General features: G+C 55.4%; 2 protein-coding genes across 2 annotated transcripts in view; both read left to right on the top strand.

The window, feature by feature from the left end:
* Positions 1 to 4,127, top strand: part of LOC123345903 (acetylcholinesterase-like) — a 22,468-nt gene extending 18,341 nt beyond the window's left edge. The window contains exon 4 of the mRNA XM_044982964.1: positions 3,906 to 4,127. Within this exon, the coding sequence (XP_044838899.1) occupies positions 3,906 to 4,127 (222 nt within the window). The remainder of the gene's footprint in view (positions 1 to 3,905) is intronic.
* LOC123345803 (acetylcholinesterase-like) lies at positions 3,967 to 15,705 on the top strand. Its single transcript, XM_044982857.1, has 4 exons — positions 3,967 to 4,058; positions 10,343 to 11,877; positions 13,726 to 13,892; positions 15,474 to 15,705. Exons 2-4 carry the CDS (start codon positions 10,373 to 10,375, stop codon positions 15,512 to 15,514), a joined length of 1,713 nt encoding a protein of 570 aa, XP_044838792.1. The 5' UTR covers positions 3,967 to 4,058; positions 10,343 to 10,372; the 3' UTR covers positions 15,515 to 15,705.

Here is a 15,705-nt window from a genome sequence, read left to right as displayed (position 1 = left end):
TGCAGGAGAGCAATCCTCCTAGATCTCTCCCTGAAAGGTCGAGAGTCATGTAGTCTAATGTTGTGCTCTACTCCTTTTGCACATCCCACATTCCACTCATGCAGTGAGAACATCTTGGATCTTTCACAAAGTTTCTTCCTTGGGCGATCTTTCCACTCCTCGGACAATGGTGAATCTCCAAAGTCAAACTTTGCTGAGTCTATTGTCAGAACTTGAGTTTCACATTAGGGCAGGGATAGGTAACTTATGGCACAGGTGCCGAAGGCGGCGCGCGAGCTGATTTTCAGTGGCACTCACACTGCCTGGGTCCTGGCCACCAGTCTGGGGGGGCTCTGTATTTTAATTAAATTTTAAATGAAGCTTCTTAAACATTTTAAAAGCCTTATTTACTTTACATACAACAATAGTTTAGTTATATATTATGACTTATAGAAAGAGACCTTCTAAAAATGTTAAAATGTATGACTGGCACGCGAAACCTTAAATTAGAGTGAATAAATGAAGACTCGACACACCACTTCTGAAAGGTTGCTGACCCCTGCACTAGGGTTTTACAATTGATTCAGGCTCAAAGAGGTCTGCTACCTTTTGTCCTTGTTTCACAACAACATCATGACTTGTTTCATTAGCAATCAGCATAATCACCTTTCCTGGGCTTCAGCTGGTAGGGTTATGACTCCACTGGGGACCAGCACTCCTTCCGGGAGTTCTCCCTCAACCGGCTGCTCTACCATTGCTAATGCCCCTTTACTGCCTTTCAGCCTGGTACTCATGACAAGCATTTCTTGCTCCATCCTTGCAGGCACTACTAAGGGGGTTGTGCCCGCGTACTTCAGTGCCCCAATCGGTAGCTCAGATGTCTCCTTTTCAGTGCTCTCAATCTTCCTATAGGCTTCAGCACAAAGTGTATGGAGTCTTGTTCCATGCTGCAGAGCTGAAATCACTGATTCTTAGGTCTAAGCATTAGACCTGCTTTGGGCAAGTAGTTCTGAGTGCGCCAGCCCTGGGGCTCCCTACTAACAGCTGAAATCACTGAGAGCTGTGTTAAGTGGGGGGGCCTGAAGACATATTGGTGAGAGACTAGCAGGACAGCTGGCGGAGAGGAGCGGCTGGCGGGCCGGCTAGCGGAGATGGCTGGCGGAGAGGAGCAGCTAGCAGGACGGCTAGCGGAGAGGAGCGGCTGGCAGGACAGCTGGCAGGATGGCTAGTGGAGAGAAGTGGCTGGCAGGACGGCTGGCGGAGAGGAGCAGCTGGCGGTGAAGACTGTAGCAGAACCCCGCGGAGAGGCGTGGCATTCAGCCATCAACCCGAGCAGCGAAGCATGTCAGCTTCCCTCTCACACCTCCCCCCACTTCCACCCAGGCTGGGAGGTAAACTCTGCAGATGAACTTCTGAACTCTGGGGGCTGCACTGACCAAGGACAGAAACTGTGGGTGGGGGTGACTGTTGGGTTGCTGGACTTAAGACCCTGAGGGGAAAAGGACACTGACACACTTACTTGGGGGAGGGTCTTTTCTCATGGCTTGTGTTATGAATCCTGTTTGTGGTGTTTCCCCAACATAATGCCGCAATGTTTTGTGTTCTGATTTGTGTTATGAATCCCGTTTGTGATGTTTCCCCAACATCGTGCCGCAATGCATTAATAGGCTATTGTCCCAGGTAACTGGGTGGGGGCTCGAGCCGGTTTTGCATTGTTGTTGAAATGGAATCCCTGGATACTGAACCCGGCCCTTGTTGCTGCCAGCTCTGACGAGCAGAAGGGTCACATTAGCAACAGGAAAAAAACTTCACCTGACACCTACTCACTCCTGACCCACAGCCCCCAGCTATACGCTGACACTCCTGGGCTCCCCTATTCCCCGCAGCTCTGCCGATGTCCCTGAGTCCTGACCCATAGCTTCCCTGCTATCCCAGCTCTGGGCTCCCCCACCCCATATTCCACAACTCTGCCAATACCCCTCAGGTCTGACCCACAGCGTCCTGCTATTCCAGCTCTGCTGAGGCGTTTCAACCCCAGCCTGCAGCCTCCTGCTATACCAGCCCTGGGCTGCCCCCCATCTGCCCCCACAGCTCTGCCATTTCCCCGCAGTCCCACCCCACAGCGCTGCCCCTCCTCTGCTACCACACCAGATATCCAGGTGACACTTTTTGATGTAACATGCACTCAGCATCCCGCTGTGACTCAGCCAACTCAGGTCCACAGTGACCAACCTGTGACCAATGCTGGCAACTAGAAATGACAAAACTCCTGTTGCCGAGTACCTATGAGAAGCAACCCAACTTGGGGCAATTTCAGACCCAGGAAGAACAAACTTTCCCACAGCTCTCAATAAAGATCATAACCCTACCACATGGTGTCAAAACCAGGATCTCGCCTGGAGCAGGCAGGATTTCAAAGGGGCCCAACAGATATCTGCAGATATGACAGGGAATGTAGGGGCACCATCCCCTGACAATCAGCACTGTCCCCAATGTCCCAGTGTGCCACTAGGGGGTGCGGTGCTGCGGGACGGTCTGCCTTGCACGTGAGAAATCACTATACTTGGGACAAAGCAATTTTTAACGGTAAATGTCAGGTGACATCGCCTCCATTGTAATCAGGTGCAAACAATATTTCCACTGATAATCATTGAAATTTACAGATAGGTCAAGTGAGAAGAAACATAGAAATGTGGGACTGGAAGGGGCCTTGAGAAGTCATCAAGTCCGGCCCCCTGTGCTGAGTTAGGACCAAATAAACCTAGGCCACCCCTGACAGGTGTTTGTCCAGCCTGTTCTTAAACACCTCCAGTGAGAGATTCCATAACCTCGGCTGGACATCTGTCCCAGAGTGTAATTCCCCTGCTGCTTGAGGATGCTGTAGATTTAAGGCTACTGACTTTGTGTATTTTGCCCCGTGACGGCGACCATTTGTGTTTTAACGGTTTATAAGGCTTTACCTTTTTGAATCGCCACATCTACTGTCATTAAATAATTACTGTCTGACACGCCCCATTGTTTGACACACACACACCCCATAACTTGGTGGGAAATTTTAAATAGATAGAAATAGAAATATCTGGTTAAAGATAAAGATCAATATTCTCCGTCAACATTATTTTTTTTTAAATCGAATTCTGCCAAACCAATGAATAACCAAATCACTGTCCCTGCTTTGTCTTTGAACATCCCCTAGCACTTTCACTCATCGGTGGGGTATGAACCCCTGTCTCCTGGCTAAATGCCCCCTTTATATAGTCCATTCTGCCTGCCCCTCTAAAATCCACTTCTGCTTTATTTGGATACAGGATTCCCCATTCGCTTCCTGGTACCCAACTGGCCCACCCCAGTGGCTGCCTCTCAGTGCTGGGCAAAGGAATTGGAACAGTTTATTGTGCAGCTGTTATCAGCTGTCCCACCCCAGAGGTGGCTGCAATTCAGGGGTCACAGCCCTTCCGTTCCTAGAAATCTCATGCTTAAGATTTTGGCATAGGAATTTTTATTAAAATGCACAGGCAGGAGACAGGCAATAAGATATAATCACGGAAGTCAAAGCCCTGTGCTATGGGGACTGACAGCCAAGCCCCGCTGGCTGCGGAGGGCTGACAGCCAGAGCCCCACCAGCTGCATGGGACTGATAGCCGAAGCCCCACCAGCTGTGGGGGGCTGACAGCCAGAGCCCCGCTGGCTGTGGGGGGCTAAAGCATGGGCCCCACCATCCATGATGGGTTGACAGAGCCTCACTGCCCGGGGCTGAAGTGGAAGTCATGGAGCTCTGTTAAAGTCATGGAATCCATGACCTCCGGGACCAAATCATATCCTTACTCATGCTGTTTACCCCCCTGGATCTCTGTTTCCAAATCCCTTGGCTCCAACCCAACTGTGCCATCCAGCCAGCCCAGATCTCCCTCCCCCTGCGTGTGCAGAGCCGACCTGAGGATAAATATGCGCTGGTGGCTGGTTGCTACTCTCAGCACCTGAGGCATCCAGTCAGCTCCAGCACCAGCCGATATCCTTCGCACTCAGCACGAATCCCTGCAAGGGCCACGAAGCTGCGACTGCACCAAGGAGAGAAGCAAGTGAGTCTGTGCTGCCTGGGGCCCACCAGCTCCAACACGGGGGGCCAAGGGGACCGAGTGGGTGAATGATGTGTCAGAACTGGAACTGGGATCTCCCCATTCATAACCCTTTCAGCAGGCCCCAGTTCCTAGAGCTGGAGATAGAACCCAGGAGTCCTGTAAATAAATTAATGGAGATATCTTATCTCCTAGAGCTGGAAGGGACTGTGACAGATCCAAACCAGTGGGGTACAGGAGTCTGGTAGAGGGCAAATATACTGGTCACTGGATGAGTAGTTTTCTGTTCCCTGAGTGACCAGGGCAGGGGCTGCACTAGAGTAATCAGGAACCTGCGAGAACCAATTAAGGCCGACAGGCTGATTAGAACACCTGCAGCCAATCAAGGCAGGCTAATTCGGGCACCTGGGTTTAAAAAGGAGCTCACTCCAGTCAGGGATGGGAGAGTCAGAGGAGAGGAAGTGTGTGTGAGGAGCTGGGAGCAAGAGGCGCAAGGAGCTGAGAGTGAGAGGGAGAGGATGTGCTGTTGGAGGACTGAGGAGTACAAGCGTTATCAGATACCAGGAGGAAGGTCCTGTGGTGAGGATAAAGAAGGTGTTGGGAGGAGGCCGTGGGGAAGTAGCCCAGGGAGGTGTAGCTGTCACGCAGCTGTTCCAGGAGGCACTATAGACAGCTGCAATCCACAGGGCTCTGGGCTGGAACCCGGAGTAGAGGGTGGGCCTGGGTTCCCCCCAAACCTCCCAACCAGACACAGGAGAAGTTGACCCAGACTGTGAGGAAGATCACTGAGGTGAGCAAATCTGCCAATAAGCGCAGGACCCACCAAGGTAGAGGAGGAACTTTGTCACAGGACCCTAAAAGGTCATTGAGTCCAACCCCCTGCCTTCACTAGCAGGACCAAGTACTGATTTTGCCCCAGATCCTTAAGCAGCCCCCTCAAAGACTGAGCTCACAGCCCTGGGTTTAGCAGCCCAATGCTCAAACCACTGAGCTATCCCTGCCCCCCTGCTCCAACCTGCTCCCCTCCCACTGCCAAGGTGAGAAGTACTGACTCCCACTCCTGCCACTTTTCTAACCCACTAGAGCAGTGGTTCCCAAACTTTAACAACCCACGAACCCCTTTCACTAAAATGTCACATCTCATGGACCCCCTCCTAAAAATGAATATTTCCAGGGATTTTCTCCCTTAGCTCAACATAAATTATAAAAGCAGTGATCTTGGCAATATACAATTTGTTTTTATGACATGCTTATTACACACTATTTATTATTAGTTATCATTACAGTATTTTTATTACGTTGTGAAAACGGCAACTCTTCCAAGATCTCACTTTTGTAGCTTATCACTTTTGATTAAGCCTGTTATAAGACAAGGCTCCTATCAGAGGTGCCAGTAGAAAAAAAAGGTGTGCACCCTAGGGCCTGGGGGGGGGGCACTGCCAGAAAAGTGGGGGGGCCTTGCAGTGGCCATGGGGAAAAAAGTGGAAAGACTTGCGGAGGGATGTGTCGACGCGGGGGCGGCACATGACCCTTGTCGTCCCCCTCACCTGTACTGGCACCTCTGACTCCTATGTTTCATCAAGGAGCATCAGATGTGAAACAGCAAGAAGGTATTTAAGAAGCCAGCTCAATGAGTTCCTCCTACACAAGCATTCAGGTCTTGAGCAACAACGCACATTACAACAAAGCTTAAACTTGTTCTTCATAATAATTTAAAAACAACACTAGCTGCCTATTTAATTTTAAAAACAGCACAAAATATCCACCTCCCTTTCTGATAAAGAGTTTTGAAGTTTATGTCTCCTCAGTGTGATAGATACACTTGCTTTGATCTGCCTAGCTCCTGGAAGTCCCCAAGGCTCCAGACTGCCCGGGGTCCCTACCGAGAGCTGTCTGCCCTTAGGGAATTTTTTCCTGAGAACCCCCTGTAACATTTCACAAACCCCCCCAGGGGTTCCCAGACCCCTGTGTAACCACTAGGCAAACTAGGAAGCTGCCTGGGGTTCCCAGTTTGGGAACCACTGCACTAAACCCTATTCCCCTTCCACTGCCAAGGAGAGAACCCAGGCACCCTGGCTCCCAGCACCCCCTGCTGCAACCCCTTTGATTCACTCCCCTCCCATAGCTTTGGATAGAACCCAGGAGTCCTGACTTCCAGCCCCCCCTGCTCTAGCCCACTAGACCTGATTCCCCTCCCAGTGCCAAGGAGAGAACCCAAGAGTCCTGACTCCCAGCCCCCCCTGCTCTAACCCACTAGACCCCACTCCCTTCGCAGGGGAGGGGGAAATTCATCATCCCTCCCCCACACCCACCTTGTGGTGGTTCCCCCTGGCTATGCTGTGGAATCTCACTAACTACACCTACTTCCTCAAACCGTAATTTCCTGCCTCCTCCAGGCACCAAATGGGTCACACCCAGTGGGGGGAGCCAGGGAGGCATTCTATACCCAGCTGTAGGAGGGGAGTTTGGGTCTAGCCAGGGCCAGTGTAACCACTAGGCAAACTAGGAAGCTGCCTGGGGTGCCAAAAAGCAGTGCCCCACAAAATTTTTTACACTACTGTATTCATTTTTGAAAGTTTACAATAAGCGATGCTCCAGGAGGAGGAGAGGGGAAGGAGAGGCACAAGGTGGAAGTTTCGCCTAGGGCACAAAATATCCTTGCCCCGGCCCTGGGTCTAGATGTTGGAGCAGGGCAGGTTGAGAGCCGGGCTTCCTGGGTTCCCTCCTTGGCACAGGGAGCGGAGTGGGGTCTAGTGGGTTGGAGCCGGGGGTGGGGCTGGGAGCCAGGACTCCTGGGTTCTATCCCCAGCTCAGGCAAGGGGTGTGTAGATGCCTGTCCCAGCCTGTCAAACTTGGTCCCTGGCAGGAAGGGGCCTCTTGACCCCCCACCCCCACCCCGTGGGGAACAAAGCAAAGTGCACTGACATGGAGCGGGGAGCTGTGGGGGGAACAGACCAGAGAGTTGTAAGTGCTAAAGGCCATCGATTCTGATAGCAGGAGCTCCCTCCTGCTGTCTGTATTCAGATGGCTGGGTGAGAGCGCCCCCATCCCATTCCTTGTGACAATGTTATTCCCACCTGTGAAAGTAAAGGCTCCACTCGATTCAAACCTGCCACTCTCGGCGATGTGCACCCCTTCTTCCCCCTGGCTCTCCTCCATCTACCTTGACTCCTCTGTCTGGTGCTGACTCGGTTTACCTGTCTGTCCTAACCCTCCGGGGTGGGCTGCACTCATCTCTTGAGCACCCCCTTGCTGCCCCAGCGTGGTACTGCTGGTTATGAACAAAATAGTTTCTTGCCCTTCTGTCACCTTCTGCGGAGCGATCCAGACCAGTGGGGGGGCTGTCACCACCTGCTCTGCAACCTGGGGGGCCTTTTGCTGCTGTAGCTCCCAACCTGGGTCCCTCACAATCCGCCTGCCAGCATGCGCGTCACCAGGGACGGCTCTAGGTTTTTTGCCACCCCAAGTAAAAAAAATTTTGGCTGCCCCCCACCCCAGCCCTGGGCTCTCACCCCCTTCCATGCCCTCCCCCACCCACACCCCCTGCCGCCCCAGTGCTGGGCTCTCTCTTCCCCCCCGCACATCCCCTGCTGCCCCAACCCTGGGCTCTCTCCCGCACCCCCACCCCTGTCACCCCATCCCTGGGCTCTCTCCCCCCCCCACCTGCACCCCCTGCTGCCCCAGTGCTGGGCTCTCCCCCACACTCCACCTGCACCCTCTGTCACCCCAGCCCTGGGCTCCCCCCGACCAGCGCTGACTCCGCCCGCTCCCCCCTCACCTCCAGCCGGTCCAGCGCTGGCAGGGTCGGGCTAAGCAGCGGGGCTCCCCGGCCGCGCCTCAGCCCAGGGTCCCTCCAGCCAGGGCTCCCGCCTCCAGGAGGGCTGAGCTGGGGGACCGCCACAGCAGGGGGCTGAGGAACCGGGGCAGGGAAGCCCCAGAGGGAGTGAAGCTCCGGAGAGCGGGACGCGGGCTCCGCACGGCAGCATCCCGCCCTCTATGGCCCCGCTGCTGCTGCTTCTTCTGGCCGCCCTGCCGCAGCCCCTGGGCGGCTCAGGCCACTTCACCCAGCCCTGGCTGCGGTGCTGGGGACTGGCTGCCCTGCGGCAATCACAGGTGGCTCCATGTGCCCCGTGGGGCAGCCCCCAGCCTGAGTGTCCCCCGCTCGGAGCCTGCCCGGCCTGGCCACAAGGTGCGGGCGCCGCTCCCCGCAGTGCAAACCGCAGCGGCCCCAGGGCGCCCCCCGCGCACGACGCACTGCTGCTACCAGGGCCAGCTCGAGGCTTTTGCTGCCAGAAGCAAAAGGAAAAAAAAGACGTCCGGAATGCCGCCCCTGAAAATGTGCCGCCCCAAGCACATGCTTGGTTTGCTGGTGCCGAGAGCCGGCTCTCCGCATCACACCCGGAGTGTCTGTGTATAGCCACAGCCCTGGTCCAGCAACTCTGACCCCAGCAGCCTGTCCGCAAACACCAGCCACAATCTGGCTTCCTGCAGCCTTGGTTACCACTCGCAGGGTGATACGAACACTCCTAGTCCTGGATTCCCCCCCCCCTCCGCTTCCAAAAATAAAAATAAACATGTGTTCTGCACTGTCCAGCCCTCTCCTGGACAGTCCAGGTATATTAGATCCATTGCTCCTCTAAGGGGATCAACATACAGCAGCCTACTACCTTAACGGGAGTTACCCAAACGATCCACAACACTGGGTAAGTTTCAATTAAAGAATAAAACAAGTTTATCTAACTACAAAGAGACAGATTTTAAGTGATGAGGCATGAAGTCAGGAACGACTACAAAAAAAAAACAAAGATAAGATACTTTCTAAACTCAACAGTCCCTGTGTTCAGTGCATTGCTGACCAGACTCTCAGGCCAGGATGTGTTCCCAAAGCCTGATGGCTGTTTCTTTTGTCGTCTTAGATGAAAAGAGAGATGAGTAGGGAGAGATCCCATTGGGGTGGTTTTGCCCCTCACTTTTATAGTTCAGTCACCCTCTCAAATGTATTTTTCTGAGCGGAACCCCTAGATAAAGTTATTTCCCACTGAGAGCAAGGAGGCATGGAGTCTGGGGGTGGGAGAAGGAGGTTTCCTGCTCTTGCTTGCTAAGATCAGAATGTTTGTTCCTACCCGCACACACACCCCGCGCGCACGCACACACATATACACACACACACACCCACTTCCTTACCAAAGAATGGCCACTTGACAGCCCATCAGCTTTGATGACACCTGGCAGGGGTGTCACCTTATCCTTAAGAAACAGGTTTACCCCCTGCCCAGACTTGTCTGAAAAACACCGGATTTCGGCTTATGGTCATAACTTTACACAGAATGTTGCTACACACATTTCACCATGACGGTATTGACCAGCGAGTTATTCGTTTTCAAATGAGACCTCACACGGCATATTTTGCACAAAGGTTATTGCAATAGCGTGAAGGGTGTGAATGCAGGGGTGTATTCTGTCCCACCTTCAGGGTTAAATCCCCTCTCGGGGATTGAATCAGCAGGGCTCCTTCTGAACACCAGCCACTGATGGTGGCCCAGCCTGGGCCACACTCAGCTTGGGTCTCAGTCCACTAACTCCAAGAACTGCCATACTAGCAGCCAGTAGGTCCTTTAATTTCAGCCTGCGGGGTCTTGATTGGCCCTTGCTGATCCCCAGCCCTTCTAGCAGCTGGGGAAACAGAGATCACTGAAGTGTCCAAAATAGCTGCCAGCTGGGAGGTCTAATATTCCCTGCTCTTTTCCTCTCAGAAAGCTGTTTCCTGGGCCAGGGTGCAGCAGATTAGCAGGGGCTCCAGCCTGGGCCACAAAGGCCTGGCACCCCCTCCACAGGCCCTTGTTAACAACCTTCTCGTGTGTAAATCACAATTAGTAACCTAACCTAATGCATTTTTACTTCTCCTGCTAAACTTGACTTGCATCTGTCTGGCTTCCAGCCCATCTCTGCCTTGTTCTTACACATCCACACACCAGCCAGGTGTTCTGACCTTCCAACAGTTCTTACTGCTCTGTTTCTGTGGTTTGCTTCTTCGTGCCCAGCCGGCATTAACAGCTCCCTCTTGACTCTCTGCTTCATCCTGCTATTTGAACAGCCCGGGGATTTTGCACAAACCAGTTACTGGATGTGGAAACGGTCGCAGCAAAGTCAAAAGTGCTGTATTATCAAAATCACATGCAAAAGCAAAAACTCCCCTATACTTTCGTATACTGTTATATATATATATATAATATTCATGCCGCTCGCATTATTGAGTATATATTTGACTAACGCAATTCATTACACAGTTCTCCAGCACATCCCTTCCAGCTGCTGCCATGATGGGACTCCTCCGCGTGGTTCCCTCCCTGCTCCTCCTCTCCCTGCCGGGCCCCGGCTCTGGCTCTGATGACGACGGCACTGTGGTGCTCACCACCAGCGGCCCCGTCCGGGGCAAGCGCCTCCCAGCCGGCTCCGGCACAGTGACGGCCTTCCTGGCCATCCCCTATGCCAAGCCCCCCGTGGGGGCCTTGCGCTTCCAGAAACCACTTCCCCACCAGCCTTGGAGCCACGTCCTGGAGACCACCAGCTTTGGCAACGCCTGCCACCAGCCGCCACTTACTGATTACCCTGATGCCGACATTTTCTTCGTCAATACACCACAGTCCGAGGACTGCCTCTTCCTCAATGTCTGGATGCCCCATCCACAGCCTCCCGTGCCGGCCCCCATCCTCGTCTGGATCCATGGTGGGGGGTTTTATATGGGTGCAACCTCTGTGGAGCTCCACAGTGGCCGCTTCTTAGCCGCCACCGAAAACGTGATCGTGGCCTCCATGAACTACCGGCTGGGGGCCCTGGGCTTCCTGTCTCTGCCCCCGGCCGCTCCAGGAAATGCCGGCCTGTGGGACCAGCGCCTGGCACTGCGCTGGCTGCGGAACAATGCAGCCATCTTCGGTGGGGACCCGGCCCGTTTGATGCTTTTCGGCCAGAGTGCTGGGGCTGGCGCGGTCGGCCTCCACCTCCTCTCCCCGAGAAGCCGATCCCTCTTCACCCGCGCCGCGATACAGAGCGGAGCCCCGACAGCACCGTGGGCTTGGATTTCACCCACAAAGGCCAAGAAGAGAGCCCGGAGGCTGGGCCAGCTGCTGGGCTGCACCGATAGCGATGACATGGCCCTGGTGGGCTGCCTGCATGGGAAGGAACCCGGTGAGTTCCCCAAACATGAGTTCTCCGTCTTAGGCCGCAAGGACCTGCTGGGGCTGCCCTTTGTGCCAATACCAGATGGGGATTTCCTCCCTGATACACCACCAAGGCTACTCCAGGCCCAGCATTACCAGCCTATAATACCCATCCTGACCGGCATAACTGCCAACGAAGGCTCCTACTTACTAAGCAGCAGTGTCCCCAGCTTCAACATGGAGAACGCCAGCTCCATCGGGTGGCATGAGCTGCTGAAGCTGGTGAGGCTGATAGCGCCAGGGGCACCAGAAAAGTCCGCCCAGGCCGTGGCACAGCAGTACAGCCAGGAGGGGGAGGAGCAGGGGGAGGCACAGTACCGATGTGCCATGGAACAAATCATTGGTGACTACTTCGTTGTGTGCCCGATAGCCGAGATGGCTAGGCGAGAGGCGGAGGCGGGCAATCCCGTGTATGCCTACGACTTCACCCACCGAAGCAGCGGCTTGTCTTCACCTGAGTGGATGGGGGTGCCACACAGCACTGATCTGCTCTTCATGTTTGGGACCCTGGTGTCTGTGAGAGGAGCCAACCACACGCACACGGAGGCCGAGGTGGGACTGAGCCGCAGGATGATGCGGTACTGGGCGGAATTCGCCAGGAGCGGGTAAGGGAATCCCCCACAATCCTCTTGTCCCCCTGAGCCAGACCATGAGAGCAGCTGCCACTCTTTGGCCAGGTGAACACAACACCCAGGAAGACCTGACTCAGTGCCATGGCAAGAAGGACGCCCTGTGAAAAATAGTTAATCTATTTGGTTGAAGCCCCTGACCCAGAGGTGAACTTACTTTGGGGATGTAAAATCTGAGCCCCCTGATTCCTGGTTAGGGATAATTCCCTTCTTCCCTCATCGGGATGTCAGTGATCCCATGGACACCCCCACTCTCATTAAAGGAAACATGGTTTTTAGTTAGTAGCCAATGATCTCAGAATTCTGCCTGTCCTTTCCCAGCTCTTCCACGCAGACTCAGGGGGTGTCTATGCTACGAAGACCATATGGTCATGGCTACAGCACCGTAGCTAGACCGGAGTCACCTCATAGTGTAGACACGGCCTACCTTGAGGGAAGGGGATTTTCCACCGGTGTATGAACACTGCCTCCCCAAACCACAATTGCTGCATTCACAGCACCCTCCTTCATAGGCGCCGACTCCGTGGGTGCTCCGGGGCTGGAGCACCCACGGGGAAAAATGAGTGAGTGCTCTGCACCCACCGGCAGCCAAGCTCCCCTCACCCCGTGCCCTGGCCCCACCTCTTCCCCGCCTCCTCCTCTGAGTGCGCCGGGTCCCCGCTCCTCCGCCTACCTCCCAGCGCTTCCCGCCCCGCAGCTGCCAAACAGCTGTTTGCACTCTCCGGGAGGGAGGCGGAGGAGCGGGAATGTGGTGCGCTCAAGGTAGGAGGCGGGGAAGAGGCGGGGCCTGGACAGGGATTTGGGGAAGGAGTCAGAATAGGGGCAAGGCAGGGGTGGGGCCTCATGGAAGGGGTGGAGTGGGGGTAGGGGTGGGGGCGGGGGCAGAGGGAGGACGAGCACCCACAGAAAAGAGGGAAAGTGGGCGCCTATGCCCTCCTTCCACCAACATAACTGCAGCTACACTGGGTGTTGGGTCAGCACAGCTTCCTCAGTCAGCTCTGGCAGCCTAACTTTTAGGGCTTAGATAATGGAAAACAGTGGCCATCGTTCATGGGTGGCACGTGAACCACCGGCTGGGGGAGGCTAAGCCGCCAGCCCCGCCCCTTCCACCTGAGGCCCTGCCCCTTCTGTACCCCCCACCAACGCCCAGAACTGTCCCCACCGCAGCCACTGGCCCCCACCCGAGGCTAGTGCCCCCAGCCCCGGAGCACCCCCAACCCCGGAGCGACGAGAGAGCAGGTGGCGTGGCCCCAGCCGGAGCCACCCCACAGGGAGACTGGAACCGTGCCGAGTGGAAAGCGGGGGGGTGGACGGACATGGGGGCGGGGCATGGGCGGGGCCACGCCTGGCTGTTTGGGGAGGCTCAGCCTCCCCCAGCCTCTGATACCCGCCGCCCATGCCATCATTCCTAGGAGCAGTCTCACTTTATGCAAGGGCTGTAGGCCAATGGCAGCCATCATAACTTAGGGCAGCCTGTGGCTTCAAACTTGAGAACAACTGAAGACAGCAGCCATCTTTATAAAGGGCAACCTGTGGCATCACCCCATGTGAGGAGAAGTAGAGGCAGCCACCATCTTAACTGAGGGCAGCCTGCGGCTTCACTCTGACTGGGAACAACAAGGGATGGTAGCCATTTTGGAAAAGGGCTAGACTTTGCAAGTTTAATGACCCCCTGGTCTGGGATGTCAGACTCCAGTGGAGCATGTTCCCATCCCTGCCCAGGCCTGGCTCTGTGTGGGGAGTGTGATCTATGGGCTTCATCAACTGTCTGTTGAAACCTCAGAGCATCATTCACCTCCCCGTGTGGGGCGTGTCCCCCCCCAGGAATCCCACAGGGGCAGGGAACAGCAGGGAGCAGTGGCCCCGCTATGACCCCATGGAGCAGAACTTCTTCCGCATCGGCATGGAGCCGCCCCAGGTCAAGGGGCCATCACCTGCCCGGCACTGCAGGTTCTTGGCATGGCTGACCAGAGCGCAGCAGAACGCCAAAGGTGAGCAGCAGTGGGGTGAGGGGACAGCAACTCTAGAGGGGAAAGGCCGCATGCCCCCTCCTCCCCGAGCCAGCCAGTCCCCCCTCCGCACTGGACCTGGATCAGAGCTAGCGCCCCCCAAAGGGAAAGGGCCTCATATCCAGTTCCCCTCACCCCATGGGAACATGGGATGTTACACCTCCACAGTGTGTCTTCCCAAGAGTCAAAACTTGCTTGCACACTAAAGAACTTTGGAAGACTGTGTACCAGCGCCACCTAGTGGTGCTTCCTCTTGTTCTCTTTCTTCTCTTTATATCCCCCCAAAAGCATGATTTTGTCCCCAGCGTGAGGATGCACCCCCTTCCCCGCCCCATGGTTCATTCGCCGGTGTCTTTTCTCCTGTGCTAAGTTCACATCCTCATATGGACGCCGTATGTAAATGGAGCTTCATTTACACGAGCACCGAGGTAGACAGGCAAATAAGCCATTCTTTGCCCGCCAGAACTCTGCTTTTCCCTTGGTCTCTAAGACATATTTTCAGTACTTAAGCACAGCTCCTTAAACATCCTCCGTACGTACATCTCGCAATGGTTACGGGGCTCGGTATAACAGAAGCTTCACATGACGGAGTTTATGGATAAATACCGTGAAAGCGGGGGTGTTAGGTGTAGTGAGTTTGTCAGGCCTCTCCGAAGTGGCTGTTACAGACCAGTAAAACCTTTGCCAGCTGGGACCAGCTCTGTGTCAGCATGGCAGGATGGATCCAAAGACAGAGGATGCTGGGGGCCACTAAAGGTGAGGAAGAAAAAGAAGGTGATGAAAGAATGAAATGCAGCTGGGTTCGGGGTAGGGGGGAGGCTGGCCGCTGTGTGACAAGAGAGTAAAGGAGAAACCAATAGACACTGGGAATCCTATGTGCCCCTGGCCTCTTATGGGAGACAGAACAGACCCTTGCATGTTGGACCCTGGGGTCACAGATGCTGGGAAACACGGGAACCCCAGCAGCACAGCATCCCCTACCAGGGGCGGCTCTAGGAATTCCGCCGCCCCAAGCAGGGCGGCGCGCCCGGGGGGGCGTTCTGGCGATCGCCGGTTCCGTGGCTCCAGGGGACCTCTTGCAGACGTGCCTGCGGAGGGTCCGCTGGTCCTGCGGCTCTGGTGGACCTCCCGCAGGCATGCCTGCGGATGCTCCACCGGAGCCGCAGGACCAGCAGACCCTCCGCAGTCATGCCTGCGGGAGGTCCACTGGAGCCGCCTGCCGCCCTCCCGGCAAAATGCCGCCCCAAGCGCGCGCTTGGCGCGCTGGGGTCTGGAGCGGGCCCTGTCCCCTACTGCTAGAATGTAGCATTGCAGTCGGAACGGACTGTGATGGGAAAGCGCCCTCTAGTGAACCCCCACCCTGCTCCCTGCAGCACAGCGCCCCCTAGTGCCACACAAAGGTCAGCACTGACTGCCAGGGGACAGCACCACCTACTGAGCCCCCACCTTCCAGCCCCTAAGTTTCGGCTGCAGGTTTCCCATCCCGCTTTCAACCACACCAAACCCCGCTCAGGCTGAGTGTATCCCCGCTGCTGTTAACCCCACTCACTGTGTGTCCCGCAGGAGCAGACCAGGATTTGTGGGGCCCAGGAAGTGGCGCATGAGGAGCTGAGCAATTACAATTCCCCTGCCGGGGGGACCCCGACCCTCCTTGCAGATGACAGCATCCAGTTCCTGTTAGCGCCTGCGGCACCTGCTGATTTATTAATCACACTGATAAACCCCTCAGTCATCGCTGGACTAAACCACCCCCTGTAGCCTCCTGGTGCATTAAAGCATATTCAGTCTACAGACA

The sequence above is a fragment of the Mauremys mutica genome, chromosome 12 (assembly GCF_020497125.1).
Source record: "Mauremys mutica isolate MM-2020 ecotype Southern chromosome 12, ASM2049712v1, whole genome shotgun sequence".
NCBI classification, from domain to species: Eukaryota; Metazoa; Chordata; order Testudines; family Geoemydidae; genus Mauremys; species Mauremys mutica.
Note: the sequence above shows the minus strand (reverse complement) of the source record. Positions and strands in the feature narration are given on the sequence as shown.

Coding starts and splice junctions, on each gene's coding strand:
- LOC123345803 (XM_044982857.1), top strand. CDS start 10,373: ATGATGGGACTCCTCCGCGTGGTTCCCTCCCTGCTCCTCCTCTCCCTG. Junction 11,878..13,725: donor GCGGAATTCGCCAGGAGCGG/GTAAGGGAATCC, acceptor GTCCCCCCCCAG/GAATCCCACAGGGGCAGGGA. Junction 13,893..15,473: donor AGCGCAGCAGAACGCCAAAG/GTGAGCAGCAGT, acceptor TGTGTCCCGCAG/GAGCAGACCAGGATTTGTGG.